Here is a 19,006-nt window from a genome sequence, read left to right as displayed (position 1 = left end):
TACAGTCTCTTTCAGATACTGTATTATCTCCCCCAGCATACTTGTATATGTTATTTGTTACCTATTTTCGTGTATGGTTATTTTCTATCATGGCTGACCAACAATATACTGAAAAACAAGCATTGGAAATGCAATAGGTCTCGCATTAGGAAAGTTTTAGCTATTGGTATTGTAAATGACACTTTTTGTATTTATGTGTTGGTTTTGAAAGTAGCAAAATTTATAGCTTTGTCAGTTACAATGTCAATAGTTTTAACTTTTGCAAATGTGACACCTATAGCATTTGTAATGCAATGTGTGTTGTATTTACGTGACTTAGATGTCTTGATATTACAAATAACAATGGCTTTTGATTTTGTAAATAATTAATACTTAAATAAAAGTTATTGTAATTTATAATGGCAATAGCTTAAACGTTTGTAAATAACTTTTGTGAAGATTATGTTCAGTGTATTTTATTGTGACGAAAATCCAAGAACATTGCATTTGCACCTACACACACACAGAGCCACACACATATAGATGTGGTGATGGTGGATCTGGGGGATATGGTGGTGGTGGATGGGGTGGATGTGGCGGTGGTGGTGGATGGGGTGGAGGTGGTGGATGGGGTGGTGATGTGGTGGTGGTGGATGTGGTGGTTGTGGATGTGGTGAAAGTGGTGGTGGATGTGGTGGTGGAAGTGATGGTGGTGGGTGTGGTGGATGTGGTGGTGGTGGATGCGGTGGTTGATGAGGTGGTGGTGGATGTGCTGGTGGATGTGGTGGTGGTGGATGCGGTGGTGGATGTGGTGGAAGTGGTGGATGTGGTGGTGGATGTGGTGGTGGATGTGGTGGTGGTGGTGGTGGATGTGATGGTGGATGTGGTGGTGATGTGGATGCGGTGGTGGATGTGGTGGTGGATGCGGTGGTGGTGGTGGATGTGGTGGTGGTGGTTGTAGTGGATGTGGTGGTGGTGGTTGTAGTGGATGTGGTGGTGGATGTAGTGGTGGTGGGTGTGGTGGTGGTGGTGCATGCGGTGGTGGTAGATGCGGTGGTGGTGGATGTGGCGGTGGATGTCATGGTGGATGTGGAGGTGATGGTGGATGTGCTGGTGGTGGGGGTGGTGGATGGGATGGTGGATGTGGTGGTGATGTGGTGGATGTGGTGGTGGTGGATGTGGTGGTTGTGGATGTGGTGAAAGTGGTGGTGGATGTGTTGGTGGAAGTGATGGTGGTGGGTGTGGTGGATGTGGTGGTGGTGGATGCGGTGGTGGATGAGGTGGTGGATGTGGTGGTGGTGGATACGGTGGTGGATGTGGTGGTGGTGGATGCGGTGGTGGATGTGGTGGTGGTGGTGGATGTGGTGGTGGATGCGGTGGTGGATGTGGCGGTGGTGGATGTGGTGGTGGTGGATGTGGCGGGGGTGGATGTGGCGGGGGTGGATGTGGTGGTGGATGCGGTGGTGGATGTGGCAGTGGATGTCATGGTGGATGTGGATGAGATGGTGGATGTGGTGGTGGTGGATGCGGTGGTGAAGTGGTGGTGGATGTGGTGGTGGTGGATGTGGTGGTGATGGTGGATGTGGTGGTGATGGTGGATGTGGTGGTGGATGCGGTGGATGTGGTGGTGGTGGATGCGGTGGATGTGGTGGATGTGGTGGATGCGGTGGATGTGGTGAATGCGGTGGTGGATGCGGTGGTGGTGGATGGGGTGGTGGTTGTAGTGGATGTGGTGGTGATGTGGTGGTGGTGGATGCGGTGGTGGATGAGGTGGTGGATGTGGTGGTGGATGTGGTGGTGGATGTGGTGGTGGATGTGGTGGTGGATGTGGTGGTGGTGGATGCGGTGGTGGTGGATGTGGTGGTGGATGTGGTGGTGGTGGTGGATGTGGTGGTGGTGGTGATGGTGGATGTGGTGGTGGTGGATGTGGTGGTGGTGGATGTGGGGGTGGATGCGGTGGAAGTGGTGGTGGATGTGGTGGTGGTGGATGTGGTGGTGGTGGTGGTGGTGGATGTGGTGGTGGTGGTGGATGTGGTGGTGGATGTGGTGGTGGTGGTGGTGGATGTGATGGTGGATGTCGTGGTGATGGTGGATGCGGTGGTGGTGGAAGTGATGGTGGTGGGTGTGGTGGATGTAGTGGTGGTGGATGCGGTGGTGGATGCGGTGGTGGATGAGGTGGTGGATGAGGTGGTGGTGGATGTGGTGGTGGATGTGGTGGTGGATGCGGTGGTGGATGTGGTGGTGGTGGATGTGGTGGTGGTGGATGCGGTGCAAGATCCTAGCGGTTCGAATTCAGCCACTGTTACCCTAGCCGGTATTGGCAAACCATCGTAAATTTTGGGTAATCCCACAATCGTTTTTTTGCAAAATCGTTTTTTTGCAAACAGACAGCTTGCGTTGTAGGTTTACCGTGAAGTATCCATTTTTAAGGTTTGGATGGAGATGAAATCTCCTCACACTGCCCTCGCCTTGCATATACAATATGGCTGCTCAAATTGTTCTATTGAAACAGACGAAATTCAAGAATCATTCTGGGGGTCTGATTGGCATTTAAACATCAGTTTCCATAGGTATAATGAAGAGCACCTTACTGGAGTACGGATTGACACATTTCTTTTGCTGTAGGAACATTTGATATTGTGCCTTGTGAGAGGTTTTAAAAATGTCGCTCAACCGATAGGTCTGTATAGAGTGGAGATTTAGGTAAAGATTTTTTTTTTTTAGGTAAAGATTAAGTATGCAGGGTTCCACGGTCTCCTTCAGAGACGATTAGCGGAAGTAGGGAGAAAGGACTTTGCATTAGTTGCGGTCTTCACCTGCAGAGGAGTGGACTTCGATTGGTACAGCGGCACTGAGGCCCACCAAATTCTGATTATTGCTGTATTAAACAATAGTCAGAGGGTCTATACTTTTTGCTGCACTAGAGTCCATCACAAAATAGCTACACTACTGGGCTGGAGTGTGTTGTAACACACACTGCCTCCAGCGGGTCGTCATGTCAATACCATGCACTGGCCACTAGTACCGTTGATGGAGTTTCATACCAATTTCATGGGTCTATGCACTGTCCTGCTAGCACATGTCAATGGTTGGTGAGCAAATTTGAGGGACCACTGACCAGGTGCATTAGGCGTTTTCTAAAGAAGCTGTACATTGGGCAGTGTTGAAAGCCCTTGCGTCTTCATGTTTGAGATGGCAATGATCACTATCAGCCAGATTCATCATTGTAAAATCGGCTCGCAAAGGGACAGATTCTGAGAATCTGGCCCTTTGCAAGCGCAATTTTTGCATTTGGGATTCATCACCCCAAATGCAAAAATCGCAAATTGCGAAATCGCTAAATTGCGAGGATTTGCATTTAAGGATTCTCTATTTGAGATTCCTTAAATGCAATTCATGAACCATTTTTGAATTGCGAAATCGCTATTTTTGGCCGCTATTTACCACGAAGTCTGACTTCGTGGTAAATAGCGAAAACTTAGAAAAATGCACTTTAGTGCACTTTTCTAAGTTGTATGTTACACACACACGTCCTTTGGACATGTGTGCGCAACATCAGTCTACATTTGCATTTCAGGGGTGCTACAGGGTGTGCTGTGGACACCCCTGGCACCCTTGAAATCGCATCTTTATTTGCGATTAGCTCCCATTCATTCCTATGGGCCCATAGGAATGAATGGGGAGTCATTCCTTATTTGTGATTAGCAATTTGCTAATCGCAAATAAGGAAGCTGTAGAAATCGCAAATAATATTGCGATTTCTACATAAATCCCGTTTTGCGAGTCATTAATAGCGATTCCTTAATAATCGCTATTAAGGACTCGCATATCGGGACATTGATGAATCTGGCAGTATATTGTTTACATGCATTTTGTGCAAAGGATGTAAATGCATTTTTCCTCCAAATGTGCTGGATTCCAAGATTTCCTCCTGCACCTTGTTGACAGTAAACGTGAATTTCGTGCTATGTGACTTGAAGTCTCCAACGTCATTCACTGCTGCTTTGCAGAATGATTCAGCCTGCCAGAAGTCTGTCTCATGAAACACTCGGTCAAATCTGACACACAGCACTCGTGTCCTTTGCGCTACAACTTTGTTCTCTTAGGTATTGTTATTTACTTTGTGTACTGCCCACAAGAGAGAATGACGTGAGGCGAAAGGGAGGGTGAGAACTGGAGAGCGTGAGAGGTGTTGACGTTACAAAAGAAGCATTAAGATTACTGAACATGACCCTCTTATTCGAAAGAAGAAAGGTTGCTCTGGCTTACACAAAACCTGTGACCTAGAGGTTTGTTCGCACGCCTATTGCTGCAGAAGCCACTCTTACCCCTTCAACATATCTTTCCCAGCACATACCCGCATCGATACAAATGCATATCACGTGCATCGATACAAATGCATATCACGTGCATCGATACAAATGCATATCACGTGCATCGATACAAATGCATATCACGTGCAATGTGCAAAACACCTTTAACAGAACATGGCTTGCTTCACCCATGACAGAAGCCACGAAAGGCCACGGAGCACCAAGTAATCAAAGTAAACCACCAAAGACACATTTGTCACTGTGTCATATGTTTGTCACTTTCCATTAGGAATCAGTTTGCCTAGTGCGCGAGGACGAGGCGGTGTATTTCTCTGCGGCTCCTAGTCTGTCTTTTGTTTCAGTAATGAATGCTTCCAGAAGCCGTGCTGCGCCCAACAGCATTGTGGTGACGGACCACTGTCCACTTCACACACTATGCACCACAACTGAGTCTACAAAAGCGTGTTCCTCTGTTCGGCTGGGAAAACGACCTCGGTCAGGCTTATCTGTCTTTTCTGCCCTTGCTAAATCCGTTGTGCATATACTCAGGGCTTTAAGTGGGCCGGGTCCTGCCGGTGCTCAGCAACCGCAGTTTTTAAAATCAGATGCCGAGACGGGTCCCTATCGGGATCTCCATTTTTATCCTCAGGGTAAACAAGACCCCTCAGCTCTGCAATAGTACAACCCGTCACTGCTTTTAATGTAACTTAAAAAAAAGACTGGTTGTTTTCAGTTTTACATCGTGTGAACTTGGAACGCTTTACAAGAGCAGCAGTTACATTACACGAGGGCATATTATTTTATCCACAGGACGTCGACTCAAACCTATTTTCTCAGCTGGAAGGTCGGCTGCTCTAGCCTTACGCCACAACCTCGCCCACAAGAGCGAGTAGTATTTTTCATATTATATACAACAATGCCATAGTTGTTGCTTATATATCTTGTGCAACTTACAACTGTTGACAAAGCCAATAGTCCTGGCTTGTTGAAGGCGTAATATTACCTGTTGTGTTATATATCTGAGTGACTGGACAGAAGCAGCAAAATACCAGTGGGGCAGCACACTAGGCGAAGCACAGATTTTTAATTTAATTATTTTAATCCACGCCCTTAATTACAGCGGCCACGTTGCTATGAGAGCCCCCTCCCCCAGTTTTTCATCCCACTTAAAGCCCTGCATATACTTAAAATCTAAAGAGATGGGAGGAGCCAAGATGGCGATGTGCACGGACGTGTAGTCTCTCGGCTCCCCGATCCTTTGTTCCTCTCGACGACATCCTGACCTATCTCCTGCCACGGAGCACTAGCGAGAGGACGGGGAAAGAGAGCTGCGTTGAATGGTGCTCTCCCGAGGTCCCTGCCTGCCTGAGAATCCGCTGGATTGCCGAGTGATCTGCGGCGTCCGTCTCTACCCCTGTGACTGAGACCCGAGCCGGGATACGGACATGGCGGCTGCCGGAACTACGAGGAGCTATGGATGCGGAATGACCCTGGCGCCCTGACTGGCGCTACTATCTGCTGCTGTCCGCGCCTGCCCTTCACTTGCTCACTGAGTGCCTGCCGACCGGGAGTTTTCACGGGTGCCTCCGTACCGGGACCTTCAAGTAAGATACGCTGCGCCACTTCCATGATGGCGGACACTTGAATGCCACAAGTCCCTCACAAGCCTGCTCCAGCTCCGTTGTTACCATCGTGGGGCTTTTATTGCGGGTCATCCACTGCTTGCGTGTCCGCCCTGACATAGTGACCTGTGTCCTCATTGTTTTGGCGGTACTTGTGCCTATGCGCCCCTGTGTTTCCCCCGGTGGAGCAGATGCGATGGTTGATCCGACTGCGCTTAATGCCAACGCTGCCTCGGACAAGAACTGGACTCTGCTGCGGCGCCCCGGGCGCTATCCTGCCTTGAGGGCCGCGCCTGTGACCGGGGCGAAGATGGAACCCCCGGCCGCTCTGACCTATGGCTCTATTCTTGACGCAATTCGCGATCTGCGGGCAGAAACGCGTGTGGGCTTTCTGTCGCTGTGTGAGAAACTTGAGGCTGCTACGCCCGGGGCGGATTACACACCACCGGTTTGCTTCCCTCGTTGTGACGCTTTGTCTATCCTGATTCCGGACCGGGATACATTGTTGCCGCAAGTGCCCATTAACTTCGTCAGCGCTACACTGTTACCGCCTTCATCGGAGCCCATGGTTTCTGCCGAGACTTTGCTGCCTCTGGGAATGACGCCACGCACCCATCAACTACTTAATCTGAGTGCCCATGCTTTTTTGGCTCAGCTTCTGACTCTCCTTATTTTACCACTTTGGGAGAATCTGCTGGCGCTATTCCGTGGGGTACATGGATCTGGTCGAGGATGGACCCGTCCATTTTGTATCGGAACAGCATCTCCCTGCCGGGAGCGGCCATCTGGTCCCTTTGTTCTGCCAGTGAGGATTGCCCTGCGTGGACTTTGGCCGGGGGGTCGAGTGCGGACTGGCCAGGGTTAGCGGATTCCTCCTGAAGAACTGTACATTCCTGGCTGGCGTGGGCTCGGTTTGCAACGCTTCTTCAATGTGTTCTAGTGTGACTCTCCTTGTTCTGTATGATGTTCACAATACATTGTTTTTCGCTGGTACACATGAGGGGATGTGACGAATCGACTTGAATGGCGGGTGGGGTCTCGGGATGGGCCACCCTTTCATTGAGTGCTGATATGGAACTTGTGATCTCACCCTATTCTTATTTCGTACTGTATATTCTCTATTCGTTTTGCGACATAGGGGGTGGGAATTTCTGTATGGTTGGGGTGTCCGAGAGACTTAGTATTCGTTTGGCTCCTCCCCTCATTTTTTCTTCATTGGGAGGTATAGATTAGATTTTTCTATTCTTCCTCCCTAGATCTCAGGAGTTATATTTATTTTTTCTTTTTCTTCTTTATTAGGGATTCCTCCCTCTTTTCTTCTTTCCTTTGCCTATATTTTGGGTTCTTTAGCGGGCGACAGACACTCTGCCGGGGGGGGGGGGGGGGGGGGGGGGGGGGTAGGCCGTAGCCTCCGCATTGGTGTAGGGTGGGGGGAGAGTTTTAGTTTTATACATTGGTTTCTATGGGCCTTATTTTTTCTATCTCTCTGCGCTTTTCTTACCTAATTTCTGTTCTGGGTCCGATATAGGGATTAGGGGGGAATGGGCTGAGCTGTAAATGGCGTATAATTGCTGCATGTTGATCTTGTTGTTTTCCTCTGAACCGCCATACTGCCTGGGTAGTGACTTTCACGGTTGGTTTCATGTGATGCTCTTGCCTGCTCATGTTGTGAGATAATTGTACGGACTCAGTTCTCCTTGGTTTCTATTCTTCACTGCTTCATATTTACGTCCGAATTTTTTTTTTTAAATTAACCTTCATTACTCCTGTTTCTCAGCGACACGAATTTACTCAGTGTACGGTTAATTGATTGCTGTTTATCAACCCTGATGCCGCTGAGAAATTATATTGCTTGCTTCTGTGCTCAAAAGTATTGTGGCCGGCCTGATGGTTGTGGGCCCGTATTTGTTCTCTTTTCATGCACAATAAAGGTTTACAAAAATTTTTAAAAAAAAAAAAATCTAAAGATTTTTTGGTTATTAAGTTGCGGGGTCCGATGTTGAAAACAAGAAGAAAGAAAAACACTTAAATTAGCTTAATTCGATATGTTGTCTGCCTACAGCCTCAAAGCTGTTAAACCACACTACCTAGAAAGTATATTGCACAGAGTAGGTGAAAAACTATAGAAACCTTTCAGAAACACGGATCAGAAACTAGCCCACGCATGTGAAATCTAGCGCTAGACAGATATTTCACACGTGAGGTAGGAATTTTCAGAATAGAAGCAGAAAGCCCTATTGGCCTCTAATATAGTTTTGTACGTGGAACGAGCAACACTCAAATCCTGCTGTAAGCTATAGAAGTTCAAAAAAGGAAAACGTCGTTGTGGCCTTGTCTGAAATCTTTGTATAAAATGATCAGTCATTCTGACATCTCTTCCGGTCTGACTATTTACATGAGATGCAGGAACTGACGGGACAGGTTTCTGAAAAACGAAGTTTAAGAGGATAAGACTTACTTTTCCAAGAGTTGAACATCATAATAATCGCAACCTTATTTCCAATGGGCATCGGTCCTGTTGACAATCCACTAAAGGCTTGACCCAAAGTAAATTAACTCCTTGTTAATCTTCTTTTCAAGACGGATTGAAGGCAGAGAAGGGGAGGGGGGGGCGGGGAGAAATGCGACACGGCGGGCAGGGGAGGGGGCGGAGCGGGGAGAGGGTGTGAAAGCAGCAGGGGCCTTTGAAGTGAAGCTAAGCTTCACTTCAAAGGTGTGGGAGGAGTGCGGCTGAGGGAACAGACGGCGATTTGGTGATGTGCACGCGCATTTTAGGTCAATGCGCTTGCGCATTGACCTAAAAGCCACGGGCACAGCACCAAATCGCCCAGTTAGGTAAAGTCTGTTTAAGACGCTATATATCGAGCTCCCGTTCAATGCCCATGGGCATTGAGATAGGTCGCTCGACCTAACAATCTGTTTGATTATGCCATCAGTCAACTACTGGTTAATTTTGCCTGAAGTTCTCCAAGCTTTAATCTGTACAGCACTCTAAAACCCGTTGCAGTGCAGGCTTACTTTGGTTCCAGAGGTCTAAGAACACAGACCAAACTTATCATAGGGACCACTATGTTTTTCCCTAATAGTTGCTCAACTGAAAGCAGAGTGGTTTGATGGTCTGGAAATATTAGACATCCTTGTGATCTCCCAATCCTGAAGAAGCAAGATATATACTTGGTGCAGGACATAGTTTGTGGTCCTATTGAAGGTGTGATGGGCACTGGACTCAGACTTAGCACTGCTTATGCTCACATTGCAAACGAAGATTGCAGCAATATAAGAGACAATGGTGTGTGATCTCACCTCACCTATCAGGTACCACTGGTTTCAGGGGGGCAACAAGAAAAGCCATTGTGCAAGCTGGAATGTTTGAGGTGTACCTAGAAAACCTACGCAAGAAAACACCATCTTGTGCGAACATACATGAGGTCAGAGGGTTAAACCATGCACCTACATACATCTCTCATACATGTCATTAACATAATGAAGGAAAACGACCCAATTATGGTGGTTCTGAAGACTTAGAGGGGGAATTGAAATCCCCTTGGATCTTGAGTCTGTCCACACAGACACATGTAAAAAATGCCTGTTACCTTGGTCTATAATCCTGCTTTCACCAGCCCAAGTACAGCCATAAGTGTAATTCACAGACAGTGCTTTTCCCAGAGCACCTCAATTCCCTTCCTCTTCTTCCTGAATTATCCCCAAGCTTCCGCAATGTTGTTATTCCCTAAAATTCTGCAATGTTTTCTGTCTTTCCGCTTAGAAAACCAAATTAACTCCCCAGTGAGACGATAAACCAGTCCCTGGTCGTTAAGCACTCAACATGCACAGAGCAGGACCACTAAAGTAAACTAAATTAAGCGAATAGATTTGCATCACACAAGAAGACATGGAGCATAGGGAAGGTAAACCAAGTGCATTTGTGTGGAAATCAAAATCATTTGAAAAGTTCAAAGAGAAGGTAAAAGGCATTCAGAAGAACAGATCATGAAAACATAATGAAGCTTTTTGTGAATAAACGAAGAGAGGTAGGTATGATGGCCTTGCATTCTTGAAACACAACAAATCATTAGAACAGAAAATCTACAGCATCATGAATACAAGTAATATGAAGCCAAGATTTTTTAAATTATATTTAGTTAAGTAGATTAAATGTAGATTTTTTACTAAGTAACAAGGGAAATTATTACTTACCATCATAAATATAATAAGGATTTAGAAGCTATAAAAAAGAAACAATAAATAAAATAAGTTTCAATTGTGCAACAGTTTTAACCATCATGACAGAACATGAATATAACAGAATGATTGAAACACAAGTTACTACTTGTGTAACAATATATCTGTAAGAGAAATTAGTTAGTGATAGATTACTTACCTTACAATATCCCCAGGCGTCAGACTGGATCCAGAAATTTTTTCGTCAGCAGTATCCCTGTGCATCGGTAGGTGGCATAGTGCGGCTCCGCATCTGTCGCTGGCGTCGTAAGCGCCGAGATGACGTCACGGAGACTACTTAGGTGCCAACCATGGGTGCGGACGTCAGTTCTGTACAAGACTTTCCGCGCCAGGAACGCAGAGCATTGCAAGAAACTACCACTGGTGCCATGAAACTAGGGCCCTGAAAGGGATGACCTTAACCCTAGAAATCAGTTCTCAGAAAGGGGAGGATGGGTGGGGCGGTATGGAATCTATCACTAACTAAAGTCAAGTAGTAACTTGTGCATCCGAAAGAGACACGTTAGTGATAGATTCCTTACCTTAGAATAGATACCCCAGCAATACCAACCCCGGTGGGTCTGCGAACAAGATTACACCAGAAAGTCACGGAGAACAGAACGGCCAAAGAAGCCGTCTCTCTGGACTTGACTGTCAAGGCAGTAATGCTTGGTAAACGTGTGCAGTGAAGCCCACGTAGCTGCCTGACAAATGTCATGCAAGGGAAAGTCGCGTCCCATGGCAGTAGTGGCTGCCGTCGCACTGGTAGAATGGACACGCAACCCCACAGGAGGTTCCTTTTTAGCCAATGAGTAACATGCTTTGATGCACAGAACGACCCATCGAGAGATGGTCTGTCTGTGCACGGCCCGACCTATTTTGGCGCCCACGTAGCCAACAAAGAGCTGGCCATCCACCCGGAACTGTTGTGTGCGCTTCAGATAGAACGACAGCGCACGTTTTGGGTCCAGACGGTGGAGCCTCTCTTCCTCATTTGAAGGAGGCGGAAAGAAGGTGGGCAAAGTGATGGTCTGCCCAATGTGGAAGGTCGTGACAACCTTTGACAGGTAAGAAGGACAGGTCCTTAAAACCACCTTGTCCAGATGAACAGAAACGAAAGGAGGTTTAGAAGAAAGAGCCTGGAGCTCACTCACTCTTCTGGCAGAGGTGATAGCTACCAGGAAAGCCGTCTTTAGAGTGAGGAGACTTAAAGGACAGTTAAGAAGGGGCTCAAAGGGAGCGCACATCAGATAAGTCAAGACAACATTTAAGTCCCACTGAGGCATTATGAAAGGCACAGGAGGAAACGTGTGTGTAATGCCTTTAGGAAAACGGTTATCAACCGGGGACTTACAAAGAGAAGGCTGACCTGGAAGCCGTAGAAAGGTGGAGATGGCCGAAAGATAATATTTGATATTGCCCAGAGCAGAGCCCTGCTGGGCCAAGGATAGAAGGAACAGAAGGACCTCAGAAAGAGGGGCAGTGAAGGGATCCGCAGTCTTTGCTGTGCACCATGCCACAAATTTATTCCACCTGCAGGCGCATACCGTCTTAGTGGAGGGACACCTGGCTGCCAGAATGACATCACAGACTTTGGGAGGAAGATCAAAAGCTGTCAACTGTCGCCGCACAATCTCCAAGCATGGAGGTGGAGGCTGGACAGGTTCGGGTGGAGGACCATCCCCTGCTGCTGTGACAGAAGATTCTCCCGAAGAGGCAGTCAGATCGGAGGATCGATCGCCAAGCTGAGTAGCTCGGGATACCAGTATCTTCATGCCCAATCCGGAGTAAAAAGGATGACTTGGGCCTGGTAGCGCCGAATCGTCTTCAGTACTGTGGGCGGAAGTGGTGTAGGCAGAAATGCGTACAACAGACCGCAACTCCACTCACGATAAAAAGCGCCGCCAAGCCTTGGAAATTCCAACGTGTAGAACTGATGACATTGCGCGTTCTCTTCGGTGGCGAATAAATCTAACCAAGGCTCTCCCCACTGCAGAAAGAGACTGTGCGCCGCATCCGAGTTCCGACCCCATTCGCGATCCATCAAGCACCGGTGGCTGAGTTTGTCCGCTCTGGCGTTCAGATAACCTACCAGGTGTTGAACCACCAAGGTAATGCCTTGATGTTCCAGCCATGTCCAGAGACGCAGAGCCTCCTGACATAGGGTCCACCACCCGACCCCGCCCTGTTTGTTGCAATACCACATGGCGGTGGTGTTGTCCGTGAACACCTGCACTACACTTCCCCGGACAGAGGGAATTAATGCCTTCAGTGCAAGTTGGATAGCCAAAAGCTCCAAAAGATTGATATGGAAACGGGACTCTGTGGTAGACCAGAGGCCTCTGATCTCCGCCTCTCCCAAGCGGCCTCCCCATCCGAGGAGGGACGCATCCGTCACCACAGTGTGCTCCGGTTGGGGAAGGGAGAGGGATCTGCCATTGACCCAATCGCGATTCATGAGCCACCACTGCAATTGTCGTGCAGTGCCCTACGAGATCTGGACATGATCGGACAGGTTGCCCTGCTGCTGTGCCAACTGGAATTTCAGGTCCCACTGCAGAGCCCGCATATGCAATCTGACATGTGGCACCAGTAGGATGCAGGAGGCCATCAGGCCCAGGAGCCGGAGGGTCATCCTGACTGAACCCCGGGATAGAGGCTGAAAGATCGGAATCATAGCTTGAATATCCCAGATTCGATGCTCAGGGGGATAAACCCGAAACTGCGACGTATTCAGAACTGCTCTGATGAAGGGGGACTTCTGAGAGGGACTCAGGTGTGACTCTGACACGTTGATGGAAAACCCCAGCAAATGCAGGAGGTCGGCCGTAGTCTGAAGGTGGGTGACAACTTTCTGGGGCGAGCCCGCCTTCAACAACCAGTCATCGCGGTAGGGGAAGACTGACACCCCTGACCTACGCAAATGAGCTGCGACCACTGCCATCACTTTGGTGAACACCCGAGGGGCACTGGTAAGGCCGAAGGGGAGCACGGCAAACTGAAAATGCCAAACTGCTCCAGCTTTTTTGATTCCTTATCCGGCGGGCAGTAGGGAACGCACTTTGGGAAGTGGAAGCCTGAATGACCAGGATCTCCGGAGTCGGATGATTTGTCAGAAAGGCCGGGTCACCAGGTGCTGGCTGATGACACCTGGCCACGTTCTTATCCACAGGAACCCCTGTGGCTGGCCTAGACCAGGTGCCCATCAAAACATCCATCAAGGCCTCATTAAACGGGAGCAGAGGTTCATAGAACTTGCCGCAGGCTGAATCATCTCAGTAAGGAGGTTGGTCTTGTGAGTGACCGTAGGCAGATCAAGGTCAAGGGCCTCAGCTGCTCAACAGAGCACCACAGTATATGTGGCGCCCTCCTCCATGATCGCGGGAGGAGACATAAATCTGGGCTCGGAAGAGAGGTCAAGGCCACCTGTGTCCTCCGAGTCCTCCGTCCACTCATGTTCATACTGCAGGGCAAGAGGGTCCTCCGACCCCTCGCAGTCATCCCTCTCCTCCACAGCCCGTGGTACAGGTGGCATCGGCGGGGGAGGGACAGGGGAAAACAAATGCTCCAATGGCACCGGGAACAGCACCGATTTGGCTCCATGTCCCAATTAGGGTCGCAAGCCAGAGCAAAATTGCCTGGAAATTTGGGCAAGGGTGGAGGTGGAACGAACGGGACCCATGGCGGCGCCGGAGGACCTTGTGGTGCCGGGGCCGGAGGAGGACCTTGTGGTGCCGGGGTCGGAGGAGGACCTTGCGGCACCAGAGCCGCCGGCGGAGCCGGTGGCAAGCAAGGGGCCTCAAGAGGGACCGCGGGCCCTAGGCCTGAAAAGGCGGTCCATGGTGGCAATAAACCCTTGCACCTGGGCCAGAGTCGCCGACAAACCCAGATAAGGTGGGTAGGCCTCGGGACTCTCAGGCTCCAACGGAGCCGTGGGGGATGAATCCCTGGCCCCCTCGTTCGTGTCCAGAGACCAACGGGGGACGTCGGAGAGCGAACACGCTTCTTCGACTTTTTCTTGTGACGTCCCTTACCCGATTGCGAGGGTGAAGACTTTGACCCCGAGGAGCAATGGTGATGTCTCTGCGGTCGGTCCCTCGAGCGACCCCTGGACCTCGAATGGCGAGGAGACAACTGCCTGGCTTCAGCAGCTTTCGGGACCGCTCCCGCAAAGCTTTCGGAGCCATGGCCAGACAGTCGGAACATGACCGGGAGGCATGGTCGCGCTCCAGACAGTAGAGACAGACGCCATGGGGGTAGGCCACCGACATTGTATGGCGACAGGACCCGCAGGACTTAAATCCAGACACTCCTACGTGGCACCAGGAGTCAAAGACTCAAAAGAAGTAGATACAAAAGTCTCAAAAAATTAGTCAAAAAGTGACTAGGGTACGTGCTCTAACCGGTTCTGCGCTTGCTGGTGCGGAAAAAGAAAGAACTGACGTCAGCGTGCATGGGTGGCACCTAAGTAGTCTCTGTGACGTCATCTCGGTGCTTACGACCCCAGCGACAGGCGCAAATCCGCACAACGCCACTTACTGACACGCATGGGTACTGCTGACGAAAAACTTTCCGGATCCAGTCCGACGCCTGGGGATATTCGAAGGTAAAGTATCTTTCACTAACGTGTCTCTTCCAGATGTCATGATTTATCATTAATAAAATACAATATTGAACTGAAATAAGTGAACTTTTTACAGTATGCACAGGAAGATAGAAGTCTACAATCTTCAAAGGTTACAAGCATTAAAGAGGTGGATACTAGTACATTTCTGATTCGTTCACATATGATTACAATTAAAAACATCTACAACACAACCCGGTATGTCTGTTCACATAAGAAATTCACATCAATGGCTGACATCATGCATTCCAAACGCCTTAGCAACAAGAATCTACAAATTTAATAGCTTTGAACTTGTCAACCCTTTCCCTAAAGCCTGTGCATTTGCAAAGGCTTTATAGTTCTGGGTTTCCAACACAGGGTTGGCTAAATATTTATACTATTGTCCACTTAACATATGTTAACTTTGCAGATGGAGTTATGCGGTGAAAACAGTTCATGTGCTCAGCCAATTTAAAATGACTGCACGTTATTATACAATCATTTAGTAAGGTACACTAATTTAAAGTGCCTACTCAGTGACCTTCCGCTCTCTAAGAAGAAGAAAAAAGACATGGTGGTCTTCGAATATTAAGTAGTTACTCAAGGCAGACCCATAGCCAAAGAAATCTGGGATTCTCTTCCCGGCAGAGGCAGGCAGGACTCTGGTGCAAGAAGCAAGATGAACAAATTACTTACCTTCGGTAACGCCTTATGTGGTAGAGACTCTATCTAGCTGCCGATTCCTGACCAGAGAATGATCTTCAGGCATCATACTAGATTCGTAAATTGCTTATGGGCAGTACTGCTGCACACTGGTAGGTGGCATCGATTGCGGCTGCCGCGCTGGAAATGATGCAGAAGTTGCCAATATAGGCGCCACGGTGCTGACATTAGTTTCTTTTTGCGACTTTCCACAAATGGATCCACGAAGAACTTCGACCACTGGTGTAAAAAATTAGGGCCCGGAAAGGTACCAGCCCTGTCCCTAGAAATCCATTCTCAGAGCGGGAAGGATGGGTGGGATGGCAAGGGATCTGTGGCTAGATTGAAACCTCCACCAGCTAAGGCGTTACTGAAAGTAAGTAACTTGTTCATTTGATAGGGACTTCTAGCCACAGATCCCTTACCTTAGAATAGCTAGTCAAGCAATACCACCCCGAAGGTGGGTCTGTAAAACCATTTTGATACCAAATAGGTAAAGCGCCCGTCCAGATGGACCGGAATGTCTAGGCAGTAGTGTTTTGTGAATGTGTACAGAGAAGTCCATGTTGCTGTCTGGCAGATATCCAGGACCGGTACTCCGCGTGCCAACGCAGTGGTCGCAGCCTTGGATCTGGTGGAGTCAGACATACTTCATGAAGAGTTGGCCGTCCAGTCAAAACTCTCTTGTGTGGTCAGGGTAGAACGATAACACTCTTTTGAGCTCCTGTCTGAGAAGTCTCTCCTCATATTTAGAGGGATTTGGAGGAGCGTACAAAGTAGGCAGTGTGATGGTCTAGCCTACATGATAGGGAGTGCCGACTTTCGGTAGAAATGAAGCTCTAGTTTGTAGAACCAGCATGGTTGAGTAGATGTTTAAGTAGGGATGCTTGGATGATAAAGCCTAAAGCTCACTTACCCTCCCGGCAGACGCAATTGCCACCACGAAGGCCGTCTTGATGGTAAGGCGACTGAGAGGACAGTTGTGCAAGGGCTCAAAGGGAGTGCAAATAAGGATTGTCAGGACCAGATTAAGGTCCCACTGAGGTGTGATGAAGGGAGACAGAGGGAACATATGTTGCAAACCTTTGAAGAACATAAGTAAAATAGGGGATTAGAAGTGTGAAAGGTGGTCAGGCAACCGCTGAAAAGCTAATGTAGCAGAAAGGTTACAGTGCCCAGAGCAGAGCCCTGCTGGGCAACGGAAAGAAGAAAAAACCTGAGAGAGGGGAGCAGTAGGAGGGTCAAACTGTTTTTCTGCAAACCATGCCAAACGTATCCCAATGGCAGGCACTTACCATTTTGGTGGAGAAATGCCTGGCTGCCAGAGTTTCACTGCAGTTATTGGGCAGAAGGTCAAACGTTGTAAACTGTTGCTGTAGAAAGTGCCTTTTTTAAAATAGTCACCCTCCCTTTTTGCCATAGTACTGATGCCTTTTGACTGAAAGTGCGCTGGGTTCCTGCTAATGAGGTAGCCTGTTCTCTTTTTCCTTAAACTAAGGTAAATGCCTAATTGTAACCCAATTGACAAGGACTTTAGCACCCCTGTAAGTCCCTAGAAAATGGCACTCCTGGTGCTTAGAGCTTGAGTACTGAAGATGGTCTCTAAGGGTTGCAGGATGTATTATGCCGCCTTAACGGACACCTGCACAAACTGCATGCAGACTGCCATTGCAGGCTGCGGGAAATGGTGCAAACGATTCTAAAAACACGACAAGGCGCACTCCTGTGCCATGCCAATGAACTCTGCACATACTATATGTAGGTCACCATTACAGCAGACTTTAGAGCCCTAAGTACATGTGAAGGCACCTCTGCATGAGCAGATGTGGCCCTGATATGTCTAGTTTCATTGCTAGATACTGCAAGTGATCAGGCAGCCATCTTAAGGACAATGGTCATTATGAGTTACCCAATTACATGATGAATGCATTGAAAATACTATTGATTGCATTTAACACCTTGACTTAATAAAACTGTACTCGAACCAGTATTAGCTTAATTATGATATTCACCCTGAGGGCACATTTGAGCTGCCCCCTGAAAACCTACTAGTCCTTTAGTGTGTTGGCTGACTGGTATTGTGGAGCCTGCTATGACAGATAAGTTTCTGATCCCTGTAAGTGAGAGCCTGTGCTTCAAAGGCCAGAAACAATGCCTGCTCCGGAACAAGGTGGTAACAACTTCTATGGCAGGATGGCTAGAATTTTAGCTTATCAAGGCCAGTGGCTTCAAAGACTCTACCGCCTGTGGTATGCAACAACGGCTTCACCCCAGACATCGGGGAACACAACCCCTTGCCTTGGGGCCCATTTGGCACCTGGGTAGGAGGAAAATTAGATAGTCAGTGGGGGTGTTGAACTTTCATGCTGGGCACACCCCTAAGGTGGGCCACCTGAAGTTGACAGCCAAGTAAGAGTGTCACCATTTTGAATTTGGTTAAACTAGGCACTCTGGGTCAGGATTATCAATCAATCAATCAATCAGTCATTTGTTAAGCGCACTACATAACCGCAAGGGTCTAAAGGCGCTGGGGGGAGATGGGGGCCGCTACTGATTGAAAGGCCAGGTCTTTAGTATCCTCCTGAAGGTCAGCAGGTCTTGGGTCTGTCGTAGGCTCAGTGGGAGGGAGTTCCATGTCTTGGCGGCGAGGTGAGAGAAGGATCTCCCGCCGGTGGTTGTTCTTCTGATGCACGGGACGGTGGTGAGTGAGAGGTCGGCGGAGCGTAGCTGGCGGTTGGGGGTGTAGAAGGAGAGACGTCTGTTGAGGTAGGCTGGGCCGGTCTTGTGGAGTGCCTTGTGTGCGTGGATGAGGAGCTTGAAGGATATCCTCTTGTTCACAGGGAGCCAGTGCAGGTTTCTCAGGTGGGGGGTGATGTGGCCGTGTCTTGGTACATCGAGGATCAGTCGTGCCGAGGCGTTTTGGATGCGTTGTAGTTGATTGATGAGCTTGGTTGGGGTTTCCGCGTAGGGCGTTTCCGTAATCAAGTCTGATGCGGACGAGGGCCTGGGTGACTGACTTTCTTGTATCTGTCGGGATCCATCTGTAGATCTTGCAGAGGGGGTCGGGGCTGCCCCTAGTGCCGTAGGCCACCAGGAGTCATCCCAGGCTGATGGGTTGGAGCCGAGGATGAGGACCTCCGTCTTGTCCGAGTTCAGCTTCAGTCGGCTGATCTTCATCCAGTCAGCGACGGCCTTCATTCCTTCATGGAGGTTCGCTTTGGCAGTGATGGGGTCCTTGGTGAGGGAGAGGATAAGTTGAGTGTTGTCGGCGTAGGAGATTATTTTGAGGTCGTGCTGTTGGGGACGTGTACGAGCGGGGCCATGTACATGTTGAACAGTGTCGGGCTGAGGGAGGCTCCTTTGGGTACGCCGCAGATGATCTTGGAGGCTTCGGAACGGGGGAGGCGGACGCTCTGGGTTCTGCCAGAGAGGAAGGAGGTGGTCCATTCCAGAACCTTGTCCCGGATCCCTGCGGCGTGGAGGCGTGCGCGTAGTGTGTGGTAGCAGGCGGTGTCGAAGGCGGCGGAGAGGTCTAGGAGGATGAGTGCTGCAGTCTCCCCGTT

General features: G+C 49.0%; 1 protein-coding gene across 1 annotated transcript in view; it reads right to left on the bottom strand.

The window, feature by feature from the left end:
- Positions 1 to 19,006, bottom strand: part of TRIO (trio Rho guanine nucleotide exchange factor) — a 5,246,815-nt gene that overhangs the window by 729,267 nt on the left and 4,498,542 nt on the right. The window contains exon 51 of the mRNA XM_086965300.1: positions 10,112 to 10,139. Coding sequence (XP_086821426.1) covers positions 10,112 to 10,139 — 28 coding nt within the window. The remainder of the gene's footprint in view (positions 1 to 10,111; positions 10,140 to 19,006) is intronic.

This window comes from Lissotriton vulgaris, chromosome 4_1 (genome assembly GCF_964263255.1).
Source record: "Lissotriton vulgaris chromosome 4_1, aLisVul1.2, whole genome shotgun sequence".
NCBI lineage: Eukaryota > Metazoa > Chordata > Amphibia > Caudata > Salamandridae > Lissotriton > Lissotriton vulgaris.
The sequence above is the reverse complement of the archived record's forward strand: the minus strand, read 5'-3'. Positions and strand labels throughout refer to the sequence as shown.